The sequence below is a fragment of the Hyposmocoma kahamanoa genome, unplaced genomic scaffold (assembly GCF_003589595.1).
Source record: "Hyposmocoma kahamanoa isolate Upper Pololo Valley unplaced genomic scaffold, ASM358959v1 89, whole genome shotgun sequence".
Taxonomy (NCBI): domain Eukaryota; kingdom Metazoa; phylum Arthropoda; class Insecta; order Lepidoptera; family Cosmopterigidae; genus Hyposmocoma; species Hyposmocoma kahamanoa.
Genome location: NW_020654520.1, coordinates 262,527 through 281,233, shown reverse-complemented (window position 1 = coordinate 281,233; position 18,707 = coordinate 262,527). Strand labels below are relative to the sequence as shown.

Below are 18,707 nucleotides of genomic sequence, written 5' to 3'. Positions count from 1 at the left end.
TGACACGCAGAGGTCCCGGGTTTGATTCCCAGGCCGAGAGAAATATTTGTATGACCTACATTTATTTCTGTCGTGAGTTCGGGTGTAATTTGTGATTGATTATCGCGGTTTAATTTGGTGTAATTTGGGATTGTTTATCCTGTACCGCGGGTGCCATGGGCAAACTTATATAGGTTTCTCCAATGCGGGGCTGTGAGTGTGTGCGCTTTTATTATTCTTTTCATAATATCATGATGGGATGAAAAATCTTGCACACGTTTATCGAGTGACATGTTTATCCATGACTGTCACAGCGCGACACTTTGAGACGAGAATTTGAGACATAAATTTGACAAGTCCCATTCCTGATTTGAGCATTGAGTATAGTTCTAGAATACGACCCTATGATTGCCTGAAATGAGTTGCAACTTAAGAACCAGGCTGCCTACCGTGCATTACCTTACTCGAATGTATTTATTTTACTATTCTATGTTATAATGGCAATTTTTAAAGTACAATAAATAATACATAAAAAAGCCGTGGTAGCCTGATGGTTTGACCTACTGCCTCTCAAGCAGAGAGTCGTGGGATCGGATCCGGCCTCGCACCTCTAAGTTTCTCGGATTTTATGTGCGACATTTATGTGCGACTGAAAGGAGACCCGTACCCAGCAGTGGGATGTTGACGGGATGATGATGATGATGAAATAATACATATTTCGTTCGATCTGTTGAGTTCTTGCCTGTTTTAGGTTCGTATTGTACTATGACGTCATATGTACATAGATGATTAAATTGTTTTGTTTTGTAAGATTGCTTGCAAATCTTTTCGAATAATGTATTCTATTATCAGATTGTAATCGTAATGTTTGAAGTAATTCTTAATCTTTCGTTTAAAAATTCTCCATTACGGGGAACTAAACGATCTAAACAAACATTTGATTAAGTATTTGATTACTCAGTTTAAAGTTAACCGGCGAACCGCGCGATGTGTAGAGTTAACAAAGAAGTTAACAGTGAGCGTCAAACACTGGTTGAACCAGAGTTTAGATCAATTAAGCTCTGTAAGACGAGTGTATGGAAAGGGTTAAGTTAGATTTAAGTTAGCTCGCTGCTTATGCAAATCTGCGAACGTAATAATTAGCTCACGTTGCAGAGTGCAGTTTAATTGTTACGTATCATGAAAATATAGCATAGTTTTATTGTAATTTTTATCCTTTTGTGTTTAATCATTCCGGGATTTCAGAGGGAGGTGTTGTCCCCTCTATACACATTACTTGAAGTTCAAGTAACAATACGCCGGCTATCCGAGTTCTAGTTAAGAATCTTATTTACCTAAAGAAGAAGCAGATTTATTGTTTATAACCATCGTCGACCTCATCGTCACTTTCCATTAGGTGAGATGGAGGTCAAATGCGCACTTATATTTTATAAAAACAAAACTCTGTGTTCGTTCATAACCGACAGACGTCAAGTAGTGGATTTTTAAGCTTACCAATGCACAATATTTTCGCCACCAAGTGCTATGGTAAATAACGACTTCTGCAAAAGTCCTTTTCAAAAACAGAAAAGTTGGCTTCTGCTTTCACATCACGAAAGGGAATGATTGATGGCGGGTTGAAAAGATGCACCGTACATTGTCTCTCTGTGTCAGAGAAGCTTTTACGAAAATAATTTTTCGTGCTTATAGGTGGTATAATATTCCATATCTTTCTCACACGCGACTCACTTCTGGGCATGGATCTTCATTAAAAGGCCATTTCGTCAGCTGTCATCCGTCGAACCGTCGTCGACCTGGTGCATCTGAATATTTTTCTAAGTAATTCGCGTAAAGTGCCAAAGTGAAAACTTTTCCCGCAAATTCCCAATGATCCCCATGGTCCAACTTGCACAGTTCATTGAAAATCTGCAAAATTGAAATAAATTGGTATAAATCGGCATCGACGAGGCCCCAGCCTCGTCAATGGGAGTGCGACCGTTGATTGTCTGCAATAGCACTTTGAGCAATTTGCAGGACGATGGAGGGGGTCGGGGGCACTTGAGAGTTCTAGGGATCAAAGAAGCTGCGTCTTTGCTTTCAGGAGCTGGTATCAAGTGCTCCAAATCGACTTTATGTATTCATCGAGAGAAGTTTTTGTAGGGCGTTTTCGTGAGTAGCGCAAAGCATGACCTCATTCAAGATACTTGTATTAACTAAGGCGAAGGTGGATTTTGAAAAGATTTTTCCTGAATATAATATTAATGTTTAATAATAATAATAATATTAAAGGGCGTCTTAGTTGCGAGTTGTTTTATGAATTCACTTGAAAAGAAACCAGTCACTACAAATCTTTTTGTATTTGCAATCTTTGAATCTTTCATTTAAATTTTATGGTGCTTGTTGTTAGTCATCTTTTTATGACATATTTTGTTATTCACTTGTTATTTTATGTCTGGCCATATTTATATTTACATTAGTAGTATAAGTTACACACTTGTTAAATCAATTTTGTGAGTACCTTGTCTTGAGCCGCGGTCATTAGTCGTCATTACTCGATCAACATTTATACAGTCCAAACCGACTTAGTGACTGCTTATAATTATTTGTAATTGACAGACTGGCGAGCAATTTGGAGTGTTTGAATTTAATTCCTTGATGTACTGATGCACTTTTTTTTTAGCGTTGTTGAGATTCAATCTTGTCAAACTTGACATGCTCTTCACCGTGTATTACGAGGACAGAGTGAAAAGTATACTTCGCAAGTGGAGGATGAGTTAATTAAGCACAGATTCAAAACAACTTTGATTGCTTTTACAAACATGTAAATCTTGTCTCTTTTTCCCCTACAACGTTGTGCGTATGCAAACGTGTATCTGTTACCTGGGAGGGAGGGGATCGATTAACGGCCTTCTGATCCCCCGGGGTGCCGTTAGGTAGGACCTATCAATCAATTACTCCGCTTTTTGCGAATGTACCTCGACTCTCTAAGACTAAGAGGTTTATTCTGTTTTGTACATTTTTGAGTAGTAAAGTTTTCTATACATTTTAAAATGTGATACTTATTTTTCTACGAGAAATATTGTTTTCTAAGTTTTTGTAAAAAAATGGACCGTTTTTGTATGCCAATTAGAAAATAAAGTTAGTGTAAAAATCGTTATGTCATTACAGTGCCTGAGTCCACATATCCACTTCGAAAACATTGCTTTCCACTATCGCCATGCATTTGATATACTTTGATGAATTTCGACTCGTGGCAACTACGTTTTTAACAGATTTTTGTATAGTTTTCATAAAAGATGATCGTCACGTATTGTCGTATATTATATCTACCGTGTAGACAACAATGTGCAAGCGTCATAGCCAGTAAGGCGTGGTTAGAAAACATCGAACAAATCGTGATTTCTCGCACGTCGCAAATCGCATTACGACATCATACTTCTGCCAAGTCATTAAAGTCCACCGTAGAGTTTCCTGCGCGATATTAGCTGCACTAATAATAACGTTGTCTGGCTGAGATATTGCTGTTTGAGATGTTAGCAGTTTTAATTTAAAAATTTTGCTACGTTAGTTAGTCAGTTACAGGCGTTTTTGGTTTATTTTGGGATGCAGTGATGGCAACAGGTAATATCAAAGACTAAAAAGCTACGTTGATATTCGTTGTAAGCTTTTTGTGCATATTCCATTTTTGCTACGACATTTTGTCAGTCCACAAATGTAAGCACGAATGGGTTCATTTTCTTTAAATGACTTCACAATGCAAAATTGCCTATGTTTTACATTAAATGAATGTCTACAACTTGGTCTAACAAGACAAGCTCGTACACGGTAAAAACAGATTACTTAGAAAAAGACAAAATTCTTTTTATGAAGACAAATTTATTAAATCCAACAAAACGATCTTCTCCCTATAGACGCTAGAGAATAATTACTTGATAATAGTAAAAAAACGTCTCAAAAGTGTATTTTCGTTACAAGACAGAAATATTTAATCCAAGAGCAAATTAATTTACTTCAAGTCACAAAGCCACTTAGATTCAACAAAATATTTATTTGTTATTAGAAATGTCCGATTTTGATTTGAAAAAAAAAAAGAATGAAAAATTGAGAGGTACTTAATTATTTGACTGAAGATTTATGTTTTCTAATATCAAAAAGGATAAATTTACAGGGTTATGGACCCAACAGTGCCAAACCTTAAAGTAGCAGAAATAGGATGGAAATATGGAATCTTCTCAAATACTTGAGGACCATCCAGTGCCGTATAAACGCTACAGCGGCAGAAAGCACTAACAAACCCAAATATATGAGATGACTTTATACTATTGAAGTTAACAAAACGATAGCGCGTTTCAGAGTACATCTAATGCCATCTAGCAGTGGCGTGATGGAACTAATTGCATGTTATACTTGTTACAAGTGTAGTTTGATTTCATGCTGTAACCAAATTTCTTAAATTATGACTATAAAGAACACACTAACAAACTAGAGATACTACGTATTGTTTCTTTGGATAAATGACTGTTTATGATTTTTATGATTACAAGCACAAGTAAAAGTAATCGATACCGCGTGCGCCTTCGGCGACATGTCACGACAAGATTGACTATGAAAACGCAACGAAATGTTGCTTTAAGAATATACTCTAGAATTTAGAATATTAATCTGAATAGAAAACTACTTCTTTTTTTGTTTAAGAATATATTTTCTTAAAATACACCCAAGAAATTTTGAATTCATTTAAGATTATTTAAATTTGATGTAAGAGGTAAAAATTTCTTGATATAAGTAATGTCCAATTAATTGATTAGAAATGAAATAAAATCTTGAAGTGAACGTATTTGTCTCAAAGTTAGAATAAAGTTAAGAGTAAAATTGTATTAGAAAAAGATAAGCAGTATTTTTGTAGTGACAATATTTTATTACTTTTAATAAATATTTTTTCAGAATTAGCAAATATTTTGAGAAATTGCTCTTTCTTATTAGTAGAAATCCTTTTTTTCTGTGTAAGTTCGCCAATCCTCTCATTACATTCTGTGCGGGCGTCGGGGGCTCAAATGAAATGAAACTATCACAACTATCTCCGGAATTGTCGCCCGCGACACTCACGCAACGATCAGCCTGTCGTCTTAAGTGTAATTGAGACACCCGCAAGGGCCGAACGATGTGAGCACTAGTCGTAACTTGTTCCGCTCTCGGTGCTCGCAAGCGTAATTTACTGCAGCTTCATTACGTAGATAATACAATCTCCTTTCGTGGCATTTCCCTTGTGTGTTGCCCGTGAGTGTGAGGAGGAAGGGGGAAAGACAGTGCTGTGACTTGATTCTGTCTATTTGGATTTCTTTTCAAAAGCATTATGTAGAAGTGCGTTCTTGTCATCAACAAAACAGAAAAAGAAACGTCCAGTCGCTCCCAATATGAGTGAAGAAACAATACTTTTTAATTGAAGATTTTCTTTATTGTGGATATAGGCATGGCATAAGTAAAATTGATTAGGACACACGTTACGTGTGTGATTCAACCCACCTTGGACAACTACGAGAGTTTACTTTACCGCGCCTTCTCATGTAGGTATAAAGTAAAGGTGAAAACGAGTCTTGTTAATGAAACATTTGCCGACAAAAAGGTTTCCCCGAAAATGAACTTTCCCGCAAGTGAAACCCTCTTTGATCAATTTACCGAAGGACTAGTAAATATTATTAAGACTCTTGATCCTTTGGTAAAATAATGTTGAGAACTCATAATATGCCAAATCTTCACCACTTTGTTTGCAGCACGTACGTAACTTTTTCACATCAAATTAATATTCACACGAAACGAACGCACGTAGATATACTCGGATATCGTGGGCACATGTGCGTTTTTGAAACCGCAAAATTTTGTCCAATTATGAATATCAAGTACCAATGGAAAGTTTAATAAAAGCTCCGCGTTTCGGCACCTTTATGAGAATTTGCGAGCCGCACGACGCCAGTACATCTCTTTCGTTGCAGATTTATGGCAACCAGAAAAAAACTCTTTGAGGGTCTACAATGTAAACGCCTTTTTATTAACTTCACGAGATTGTTACACTTTTAGGGTGTTTCACAGAGAGAATTAAAAATAGAACGTCAAACAAACGTACAGCCTTAGAAAGAGTGGGAAGCTAAGACTAGAGAAACAAAGATCTGCAATAAGCATTTAGAAAAATTCGTGAGGTCTGCTGGTTGGTTCCGTAGTTGGCACAGCGTCTGACACGGTTTACTAGAAGACGTCGGTTCGAATCCGGCCAGATCGAAGGAATTTTTTCTAAGTGTTCGATCTTTGTATTATAATTATAACAAACTAGTGGAGTAATTTCACAAAAAATAATTGAATATCATGGTGGTGAAATATTTTGACATTCAATAAACTTAATTAAGATTAGAGAAGTGAAAATGTGTACCACACATTAGATCTTATTACGAATTTAACTAACATGAATATTATTTTCTTTTAAAGCCTTTTTGTGATAAGAATCAGATACGGCAGCGACATGCTTTTATCTGAGGACAGTTTGAACTTCGTACCGTCTTAGCGCCCAGTTACACGAGGCGACAGTTTTCGTGTGGCCGCCTCGCGCCGACCGCCCAGTTACCACGCCTTCATGTACATTAATGGCGAATCTGAATTCTATTTACTAGGCAAGAACATTTAAATTCCTCTGAATAATATAACCGCGCGGCCGCCACGTGGACGAAACTCAAGCCAGACTCGCGCGCGTGTCTGGGACGCTCATTTAAGTTAAAACGTAAAAACTAAACAATAAGAGCATATTTTGCCATGACAGACGCACGCGGTCACTGCGCGGCGGCAGCGCGGACTCCGCTCGGCGACCGCGCGGGGTAAGCGCGTTGAAATTCGTGTCGAATAAATGCGCTCTTTATCGTGGGAGGCGTGACGTTTACAGAATTTGAACTGGAGTCTAAAGCCCGTGCAAATGGAAATGAAAGACTAACTGCTATCAATTTAAATATATTTAGATCTGGATCTATCTGCACCGATTCTCTGCAAGAAGTGTCCGAAGTTAGTTGCAGGCGTAAGTTCCCAACTGCAACTAAGTTTGCGTCAGTCTTCAGCAGCGCCTGCAAGCTATACAACTTCAGACCAGTTCGGTTCACTTACAAAGTAGCTCGATTGAGATTAGACAGTTTTATCTGTCTGACAAATATAATGTCTGGTTATTAGCTTACACAATCACTGGAATTTATTTATCAAATATGTACGTAATATAACTTATATAACTTGTATTAAAATTACTAAGCACTACAGAAGAGGTTTTGTAAAATTGTAGTAACCAGCATCCCAAATTAATATAAAGTGTAACGCATTATGAAGTGACTGATGGGTAGTTCGTAATCCTTACAATCGCCTTACAATCTCCAGCCACGATTTCAATACTCAGTCCTGAAACATACAATTCATATTCAACACTTTTGTTAAAAAAGTTACATACAAAACGGGGTACATCAGTGATTCTGTTTGTTTTTCTCCCAAATGTGCTGGAAAAGAGTAAAACTTTGTTTAGCCTGAAATTTGCAGCTTTATAGAGCTGGAGCGCCTTTGCGCATATAAAATCAGTACTTTTTTTTCAGTTATTTTGGTTCACTCATTTGGAAGTTTATTTTGCCGTTGCACTTTCATCAAAATTTTAAATTTGCTAGTAATGGGATCAACAATGACGACTTGTATGTTTAGTTAGAAAACAGAATATTGTTTAAAAGATCTTTACTTTGACTGTGGGATCTGATTAGCTGCTGTTGGCAAGTCACTACTGAAATGTATGTCTTCATTCTGAATTAATTTCAACTAAAACGATTTAAAGTGGAGCGGTTTGGTTACAGGTTTACATTGGATACAGGTTTTTTCTCTAATGAGGCTTGTTTCTGTATTCATATCTTCATTCCATTACACCGTTCCTACATTGGAACACCCGTTTTGTTAATTTTTCAAATGAGAATGTACAAGTTATTTGGTAGTAAAATTTTCCGCTCCTTCCCAGTTTTTCCAATGATCAAGAGCGTGTCGGCTCGGCAGTGTGTGCATGTAATAAAGATGTTTGGCGCGCGCCCCATGCCTTCAGGGACTCATTCCTTACCGTAACGTTTACTTTTATGCTTCTCTAGTGACATGTCGATTTTTTGTTTTCTTTGTTGTTATCCATAAGTAGATTTATGACAAAACGTTATACAATTGTTTCACGCTTCTAAGTCCCTGAATTCAATGATAGCTTAGATAGCATATATTTTACATAAATTCTAAAAGTTCACTGGCGTAGCATGTGCTACACGATAATAATTAATGTTGTGCACACGATATACACGATAGTACTTCTTTTAATGTAAATATAAAATACTTAATTTTTCTATTTAACAAAAGTCCGACTGTTGATGATCAATGAAATTTAAAATGTACAGTCGGTGTGTTGAGTCAAACCTCTTTGGACGATTGACGCGCGCTAATTTGATTCACGAGAGGATCACGCCATTAGTCTTGCTTTAGCTTTGTCAGTCAGGAAGTGAGCGGGAAGCGGTAGCGGAAAGCTAATTCATAATGGAAATTTACTTTAATCGAGATTTTGTTTGTTATGTACGATATTTATTATGATCTGCCCTTGTTCTGGAAGGAGCGTATCAGGTAGAACATACCGGGTTTTCTCGAATTGCCACACTTCTTGCCATTATCGATTATATTACATACTCGATGCCTTCGAATAATGTTTCATGGCCGCTCTGGCCCGGCTGCTTCTGCGAAGACAATGAGCGTTAGAATGCGAGTCTCGGCCGGCATTTGAATAAGTTAATGAAGTGGACGCAGCCGAAGATAGGGATTGTTTAGCACAAAATTAGGGCTATTAAAAGATGGAGCCCTTTTATTAAGCGTTTTGCTGATTATGTTTTTATGAATACAAAGCTTTTGTTGCTTTTGCTTTTAGAAACTGAAAGAGAATGAAAATGAAACTAATTATGTTACAGCTCCACAATTCAGTAAAGCAAAGTAACATTCTAGAAATATTGAAATAGATAATAGTGAGTGCGCTGATTGCCAAGTTGGAGAAATATTGCTACTCAATTGAAAGGTCGATGGTTCTATACCTGTAGCGACATGTACCTATAGCTTTAGGCACTTTAAATTATATTTTGTTGATGGTCAAGGAAAACATCGCGATGAAGGTTCACACAATTCTAGGCAAATATGTCGGGATTTGTATTTGTAGTAGACCAGCACGGTGGACTCTCCTTAGAGGAAACCCGTGGGCCATATAGCGGATTGATAATGATAACGATGGTTGAAACAAAATATAACAAATCTTCAATTCTGAATAATAATACCCCACCTACTGTTAGTAACCCACTATTAGACGCATTATTATGAATCTCAAATGTAATTGCTGGAAAGGTGTTTCCACGAAGCGAGGCTAATTTGCAACTGGGACCAGTCCATGGTCCGTCCCGACAAATCGCGACGCGTACAAATCTGTATAACCCAATTACGACCCACTATTGGGAGTGGGACTACACTTTGATTTACTCTTTGGCTTCGACTATTCATTACGAGGATAAAATATGAGACACTCTTTTAATCGTATTTACTTATATTTCTGCCGCCACCTTACCTATTTCTTCCGTCAAGCAGCAATGTGATCATTACTGAATTCCGGTTTCGAAGGGTACCTGACGGTGCTGGTGAAATTTCAGGAACATGGTACTTGTGAACTTATGTCTCAGGGTGTCGGGCGCAGTGGCAGTACGCCAGGCTCACCCCTCACCCCTCTTTGTGATTTAAAGCTCTGAATGGTACTGCAACTATTATGGACAGGCGTGTCGCTTGATAAGTCGCGCACCTCGTTCGTTCCGTCACTTCGTATTATAAAAAATTTGAAGTAAGTAATTTGGCGATAATGTTGTTTTGTAGCACATTACAACTACCTACTAATTCTTTGGCTCTACTTGCCCTCCAAGAAACGCCTTTGAAAGGTTTCGTCCTGCCGCTTAGAAGACGTTTAAAATTGAACCGTCTTCAGTGTAGTCAGTGGAATAGAGAACTCCACTTACCTACTGAAAACCTCTGCTGAGCCTGTTGTTCTATTTTTTTATGGTACACATTCGACGTGACGGGACGGATAAATCGTACGCCGGTTTTAAGCAATGCGCCTGTCCATAGTCGACGCAGTACCACTCCAAGCTTTAAACCGCCAAGATCTGAGAGACTACCACTGCGTCAGCCATCCTGAGACATAAGTTGATAACTCTCATGTGCCTGTAATTTCCCTGTAATTCAATTTTGATTAGCTTGATGTTACAACGTAAAAAGTCAAATAAATGTTTCGAGTTCTTAGGTTTTCACGATTGTTACACATAGGAAATGAAACTATTTTTCCGGATTTAGATCGCGTATATTAGTTTTTTGAAATAAACCGACGTTTCGGGCCCGTAACAGGTCCTATAGTCACGGTTGACTGAGGTGGTACAGTCTTCAACCAGTTATTTCTAATATTAATGCAAACCACCCTATTTTTCGCTATAGTTACAATAGTTACTAATTGAATACCTCATTTTTATTTTTACAAAGAAAACATTCCAATTAACGCTATATTAAATTTTTAACTGGTTGAGGACTGTACCACCTCTGTCAACCGTGACCATGGGACATGTAAAGGGCCCGAAACGTCGGTTTGTTTGAAAAAACAAATATACGCGATTTTCAAACAAATGTTGTTAACTTTCGTCCAAAATCGGAAAAAACTTACAAGGGAGATGTTGTTGAATTTTTCAAGAATTAATCTCTACTTACAATACGAATAGTAATTTGAAAATTCGAAACTTCCTGCTCTGTCTAGGGCGAAAAGTGACCTGCCAGCCCGTACAGCTGGATGCTCATGATATGTCGACGAAAATAACAAAACGTATAACACGAGTTGGTAAGAAGTGAAATATGCAACAGTATGAACGTTTCAGCTGCAATTTCGGGAACACAATTTCATCTTCCGCTGCTGTGCACGGTGCACGCAAATACTCCTTGTCTACGAATAGAGAATATTCACATTTTTCAATTTAAAACTCATATTTGAATTGTTGCGTCACTGGAAGAAATTGTTTTGACTTTACTGTGCAAGGAGATCTTGGAAAATTTTTTCGGAACTTAATCGCGTATATATAAAAATATTTTCAAACAAACCAATGTTCCAGCTTCTATACTTTTCTTCTTCTTTGTTTTATTTCTCAAGTCAACAATATGTAGATTGAGAGGACTTCAGATTATTGTGGTCGTAAGATTTAATAACCGATCGACCACATTTGACTTACATGTTGGAAACAGATGCCAATCATTTTTAACCGACTTCAAAAAAGGAGGAGGTTCTCAATTCGACTGTATGTTCTTCTTTTTTTTTTGTATGTATGTTACGCGATAACTCCGGTATTTGTGAACCGATTTTCATGATTCTTTTTTCGTTGGAAAGGCGGTACTTCCACAGTGATCCCATTTCATTTTGAAGAAAATTATCCACCTCAAAGGGTGGCTGTTTACGTATGAAGATTCATTTTTATAAATAGCGCCTAACTTTAATTTAGGAGCAATCACTTTTAGCAATTATTTAGTTGATTTTGCTATTTCTCCAATTCAAGGCGTTTTTCTCTCGATATACTTTGAGTAGTGTCGTAGTGAGAACCTATTTTTATTATCTCCAGTATCAAGTCCTGTATAGTGGCGAACTAGGGGATATTTCAATGAAACTTAGCAAATAGACGTAATTCCACGTACTTTTGAGGTCGGTTTTTTTAGTACTCTGTACTGAGATTATTGAATTTAATATATTACCAAGGACAATGCGAGCGACAGTACTAATACGGTGTTTCGATATTGGCGTCCAATAATAGTGCGGGAAAAAGCGTTGCACATACCAGCAAATTGCACAAAGCCAAATGAATAGCGTTTGTGTTTTGCTAGTCTTCAAAAAGTTACGCTATTTTGAGGATCCTTTTATTTTGCAAAACATCAACAGTGAATACAACTGAATAAAGTTCTTCACACTAAATGTGCCTTTCGTTATTTCTGAAACGTGTTTCGCGTGTGTGCGTGTATTATGTAGCTACAGCTCATGCACTTCAAGCACACAGGCCAGTTACTCAACCCACGATAAACTGGCCAATAAATCGTATGACAAACAAGGGTGCGGGGGGCGTGCGCCGCCGGCGACGAGCGATGATTGAGAGCCAATCCAAGAGAACATTCTACATTCATATCACAGAGCGTCATGAACAGCGACAGTCGTCCACTGAACTTGACATTGTTGTAGAGTAACAGCGCTTGTATTGAAATATTGTGATAGGCTGGATGTTTAAGAGTAGTGAGTAGTACGTTGTTTTGCAACGCAAATATGTACCTATATTTCACGCCCTTTTTACAAACACGACAGCATGCTACTGGCTATCCCAATACATACCGTTCGCCTCACGGTGTACTACTTACTATATAATATCAGTTACTGTGGTATTTTATTCCAAGCAACACACTTCTCTCGTTGTTTTACTGTCAACGGCACACAGCATTCATTACACCTCAGAATCATCTAGACGTCACACGTGATAAGAATGGTCCAAATTCAAAGCGTAAAGTCTTATCTCCTGTTTACAAGACCGGCTGTTAAAGTTGTGCCACTATGTTGGCCCGTGCTGGGGATTTAACCCGCAACTACCAACTAATGTGTACTGCACAAAAAGGTAAATTTGATACTACCAATTTTTAGACTAATAAACCATTTTTTCCAAAAGATCGTCGCAAGGCGTAACCCCAATAAATAACGAAGCCCTGTACTGGTGCCGACACGTTGCTTGTCTCGGACGAGCGGTGACGATAAATTGTCGAGCGACAAACGCCGCGGCCGCGCGACTACCGCTGCGACAGACGGGCCCAGCGGTCGCCCGACGAAGTCTCTCATTATTTACGAGACTTATGCAAATGCACGAGCTATTTGTAAGCTATGAATATCAAAATTAGTCTTTAAACATCGATATACTTGTAAAGAAATCCCTCTTTTGAAGCTTGGTCAGTATACACAAAATAAATTGAAGATTGACGATCAATTTGATTTTCGTTTTATACGTTATATCGTAGTGAATCTGAGCTAAATGAATTTATAATTTTAGTCAATTACGGCTCTAAATTAATGGGAACAATGAAATTGCGCCCTTGTAGGTTTAACTTGAATGAATGCTTAACAATCCGTCGCCAAACGGAAGTCACCGACTGAGGTCTAAGATAATGCTCAGATAATCCTGGCTTATTTAAATGGTGATCCCCGACTGAATTACAATCGGGAATCAACGGATCCGATTCAGGTGGGATTATTTCTACGTCTTATTATATAATGGGCGTCATTATGTATTGGCAGTCTATGTAAGGCCTGCCTTAGTTTTGTATTTAATATGGGAAATATGCAGCATTCATACTGGCATACATTTTCATGTATAGAATTTAGTTTCATATAAATTTGACAACTAGACATGAGTTTTTATAAAGATACACACTGTACACTAGACAAGCCTGTATGTACAGAGTGATGTTCCTTTCATACAAAATTAAATGGAGATTTTTTTTAATTTCAGGTACTCAACGCTGCAATGAACTCTTTTCTCACATCGAGACGTGAAGACTTTCCTTTATCTGCTTAATTATATATTCGAGTAGGCCCAGGCCCATCAGGACCGACGGTCATTCTCATTAACATACCATCTGCTAAAATATTCATTCCATTAATACATTTGAGTGCATCTCGACAAGTAAGAGGTAGAATCGTCCCAGGCTTAATGTTTTGAGAATGACAAACACGTATTTTGCAGACATCGTCAAAGTTCATCATTGGAACGACTTTATGGCGTTTTTTACGTACATACACGATGTTAGGCTACAACGAACTATGATATTCCAAAGAAGCTGTAATAGAAATTGCAAAGTTATTACGTCTTGACCAAGTTTTGTGACAAACATCGTATATCTCCGACAGACTGATATTAGTTTAGGCATCATAATAATGGCTGTTATATTATTAGAGGGGCCCATTTCATGTTACTGTTTTTGACATAAAACGAAAGCTTCTTTCAAAGGTAAAGATACAAAATAATCGTTTTAATGAGTTACTGTTCTCTTTTGATTCCATTTCTGTGAATTCTTATAAAGACCATTAGACGTTAGCTGAAATCGAGTCCCGTGGGAGTTGTCTATATATATATATATATATATATATATATATATAAACCTATTAAAATATAACTAGAGCACAGAATCCTTTTATTTACTTGCCCGTTCGTTACGAACTGAAGTACGAACAAACAACGGACCCACGGCACACAGCGGCGCGAGCACAAGAAGGCGCTTAAAATGGCCGTCGACGCGGCGGAGGAGCCGTGCCGCCTGTTTATTAATTATAGTCACTCAATGCCTTAATGCCGAGAGATTTTAACAACATTCACTTACTAAAAGATTAAGAAAGCAATATACTTATTTTGCTCTTTTCCCTTTTAGTTAAATGCGTTACCATCACGCGTATAAAATTTAAGAGAAATAATGTGCAGTTTTTGTTAGTACAACGAAGATAGACTGAGATTCATTTGACTATGAAATGAATAAAGAATCAAAACTTATGGTTATACAGTATTTTACCTTATGCCAACTATTGCGATCTCCATAATCCATGGTGAATTTTACACAAAGTGAAGCTGCTAAGGACTTCAGGGGAGAGATTTTAAATATTAAAGGGGATGATCGCTGCGCATCGCAAGGTCGCGCGAGCCACTTAGCGCTTGTGTTACAAATGGCCGCCTCTACAGGTTTCTGGGAAAGTACCTCACTTACCAGTTTAGCTATTTAGCGAAGATTATTGGACCAATTCACGCGAAGAACTAAATTCTGTGGCCACGATGTATTTGGCAGTAAACAACTTATAAGGAAATTAAATTAAAGAAAAGTAAATTAAAGCACAGAACAGGAAACTAGACAAATATTATGTTGGTGTAACAATAATAATTATTTAGGGTAATGGTTTTTGAGAGCCTTATTGAAACGACATGACCCAATTGAATTGCCGGTACAATATTCAACGGTTGTGATGTATTTCAGGGCGCACGGGGCGCATGAAGGCGCGCCTGCTGCAAGCCAAGTCGTTTCTAAAAAAGTTGCGCTACAAAGGTACGTCGTAGTGGGTGCTTCGCTAGACAGCAGTGTTGAATTTTTTTATGTTGTAGGTTTTGTTGTGTGTTGTGTGATTTTCTTTTGTGTCTTTCTGTTTTTATTCTAGTAGTTTATTTTATAATAACTGATTTGCCTTGATTTTACGATTCAATGAGGTTCTTCTATTTTCATTTATGCTGTAAAACAGGGGTATATTCTTACTCTTCATGTTCTTTTCCTATTAATTTTACGTCAATTTTCACCGGCAATAGCTTTCTTTCGATTCAACATACTGTAACTTTTTTAAGTCACTATTTTGAAGGAATTGAATTGAACTAACATGTACACATTTTCTTATTTTGAATTTAAGTGTTTTATTAAATATTGGAAATGTACATTTATTCGTTATTGCAACATCGTTTCTAAATGGATAATTTCATCAAAGATTCGTAGTTTTGAAATTCAAAGTAAGCTCAATGCAATGAAGCTATCGGCGAGCCACTGAATAATTCAGCGTCTTCGCAAGTTAAGAGAGAGTTTGCGGCTAACTTCGCACGTATCGCGCTGCGCTCTTGCGCTCTAGCCACCACCGGCACTATTCCGAAGTTGGTCGTCTTCAAGATTTTTTACTTTGGGATAAACTATGCCGTGTCTATTCTTAAAGTTTGGCGAGAATTCGTAATGCCAGCGACAATACAATGTTTAAAATGATCGTCTTCATTGAGTCAACCTTTACTGTTATCGACCAATATAATTTGTACCCTTGGCTTCATTGTGACTTCACATGTTTTCAAAGACTTTAGCCTTCTTCGACATGCAGGGTTCATCAAGGTTTAAGCAAGGATTGATATATAGAGTATTCAAAAAACTCAGTCGTGCAGTCGTCCCGGCTAAAATCGAACCCCTGCATTCTCTCAATTGTGTTTTTAATTCAGCCATAAAACATTTTTGAGTTCCTGTACCCCATAATGGCGTTACGACTAACTCATTTGATAACTAAAAACAATCGCTGTGTATTTCCATAAAGTAAAGCAAGAACGTTAATGGGCATTGATGGCTGTTTCTGACATTAGGAATTTCACTCGAAAGGGCAAAAGAAGCGCTGGCAGTGCACGCAACGTTATTAAATTTGTTACCACCCCTGATGTTGACACCTTTCCAGGAAAACTGTTAATGTTTTGTTGAATGTCTCTTGTATAAAAGTCTCTTGCATGAATGTAATAAAATATTTCTTTAAACTTTATATAAATCTTTGAAGCGTTAATGAGTTTTCCATAGTGACATAACTCCATTTTTTTTAGATAAAGATATAAATTCGACTAAACTACGCCGTCCGATCGACATAGCTACGCGCGTAGCTAATAAATTCGTAGCTGTAAAACGCTACGGAGCGTAGCATCGTAGCTCACAGTTAAACGTCTGTAGCGATAATATTTGAGTCAGCACCGAGTGAGTGTAAATCCGAGTGAGTAGAAAGTATAAAATGAGTGAATATATCACAAGTGGTTACACAGAGATCTGTCTGTAATACGCAGGAGTCAATAGAGCGTACATAATAATTAATTACGCAGGCCGGACGCACCGAATGCGGTTTACGTTATGAGTTACTTTTCTTATTTATTTGTTCTCCTACATTGCATTTACTTATTGACTCTCATACTTTAATTTCAATTATCGTGCACGCTGCTGACAGTTGTTCCTTTTATATTGCGTTTACAAGACGTCACACGAACCGCGTTTGGTATGTGGGATTCGTTCAACGGATTTTCTTATTTGTATCTTTATCTAGAAGCTTCCTGAGAAAGTATGTAAATACGTTACTATATTAAAACTTATAAAATATTAAATGTTTTTACGCACCCTCATAATTTAACAGAACGGACTGCAGTGGGGGGACCCTCGTCATGCATCGGAAGGGCCGGTTTAGTCGGAGAGAATATTTCATACCCCATCGTGCTAGTTCGGCCCTGATGTATAGCGCATCTAAATACTTTTTATGTACCTTCCCAGCGATTAAGCAGGGCTGGACTTATGACGTGGGATTGCAATAATAATGTTACTACAAATTAATACGTACACGTACATTGATCCTGTTTTTCCGGACAATTCAATTGTTTGCATTACCATCTAGTCGAATTTTTTTTCGCTTGATTCTTCTTGTGATTGTAACTGTGTTGCAACACTTGGGTAATAACCAGAGATTGAAATGAGCAAAGTATATTTATCTAAATTTTAAGTAATAAACATAGAGTGGATAATACCAGCATCGGAAATCCCGGAATAGTTAAAAATAAAAAGCAAACTATCCAAATAAAATAATATTTATATTTAATAATATTTATTAATATTAAATAATAATAATATTTTTATTTATATTTTTACTTACAATTGCAAAAGTATTATTTTTGATACAGTAACTTATTATTTTAGTACAGTACCTACCGTAGCAACTTCTCTTCACTTCGCTGCCGACTCAGCGACCCGGAGTGAATCTTGGCCTTCGACACCAAAGTACGCCATTTACGGGTACCGTAGTAAAGTATTTATTTGCTAATTACCAGTGATCGGAAATGAGGAGGAGGAGAGTAAGTGTAGCTAAACTAAAGAATAATGTGGACATTCCCTTCTACAAATCCTAGGACTTCCTAGGAATTGATTACATTTGAATACGCGTATTATTTATTGAAATTTGAGTCGATAATTCGACAAATTGTTATTCCTTCTTATGTAATTGCTACAAATTATTGTCTCAAAAATAAATATAAATAATAGGGGTTAAAGTATGAAATTGCCGATTTGTACTGAAAATCTAAATTGTTTATTTTTTAAATTTTTAACAAATTTATTTAATCAAAATAGTTGCCATTATTATCTATACATTGCTGCCATCTAATGGGAAGGTTATTAATGCCTTTGCGATAGAACTCCGACGATCTAGACTGCACAAACTGTGTGAAAGCATTTTGTACTGCCTCCTGGGAAGAAAACTTCTTGTCACGTAGATAATTGTCCAAATCACGAAAAAAATGGTAGTCCGTTGGAGCAAGGTCTGGTGAATACGGAGGATGACGAATGGTTTCTAACTGCAGTTCCTGAAGGGTCAAAATGGTTTCTCGTGCTGTGTGAGGTCTCGCGTTGTCGTGGAGCAATAATGGTGAAGATCGATTCATGAGTCGGGGCTGTTTTACTGCTAGTTTTGTCAACATGGTTCGGAGTTCGGCACAATAGACATCTGCCGTTATTGCTTGACCAGATCGGAGAAAACTATAGTGAATAACACCATGCTGAGACCACCAAACAGTTACCATTACCTTTTTATTGGTAAGTTTTGCTTTAGGACACTGTTGTGGCATTTGACCTGGGGTCAGCCATTGCATTTTTCTTTTCCGGTTACCATAAAGAATCCACTTTTCATCACATGTTACAATTCGATCCAATATTCCTTCATTTCTGTACCGGTTCAACAAGGCAACACAAGTTTCAACACGCGTTTCTTTCTGCAGATCAGTCAAATCATGAGGCACCCATTTTTCGTATTTTTTTATTTTATTGATTTGACGCAAGTG

At 37.4% G+C, this 18,707-nt stretch overlaps 1 protein-coding gene across 4 annotated transcripts in view; it reads left to right on the top strand.

The window, feature by feature from the left end:
* Positions 1-18,707, top strand: part of LOC113236185 (low-density lipoprotein receptor-related protein 2) — a 234,914-nt gene that overhangs the window by 161,329 nt on the left and 54,878 nt on the right. For 3 of the 4 annotated variants that reach the window (XM_026472198.1, XM_026472196.1, XM_026472199.1), the window contains exon 2: positions 15,091-15,159. The exons of the other annotated variant lie outside the window; for it this stretch is intronic. In XM_026472198.1, coding sequence (XP_026327983.1) covers positions 15,091-15,159 — 69 coding nt within the window. The remainder of the gene's footprint in view (positions 1-15,090; positions 15,160-18,707) is intronic. 4 annotated transcript variants of the gene reach the window in all.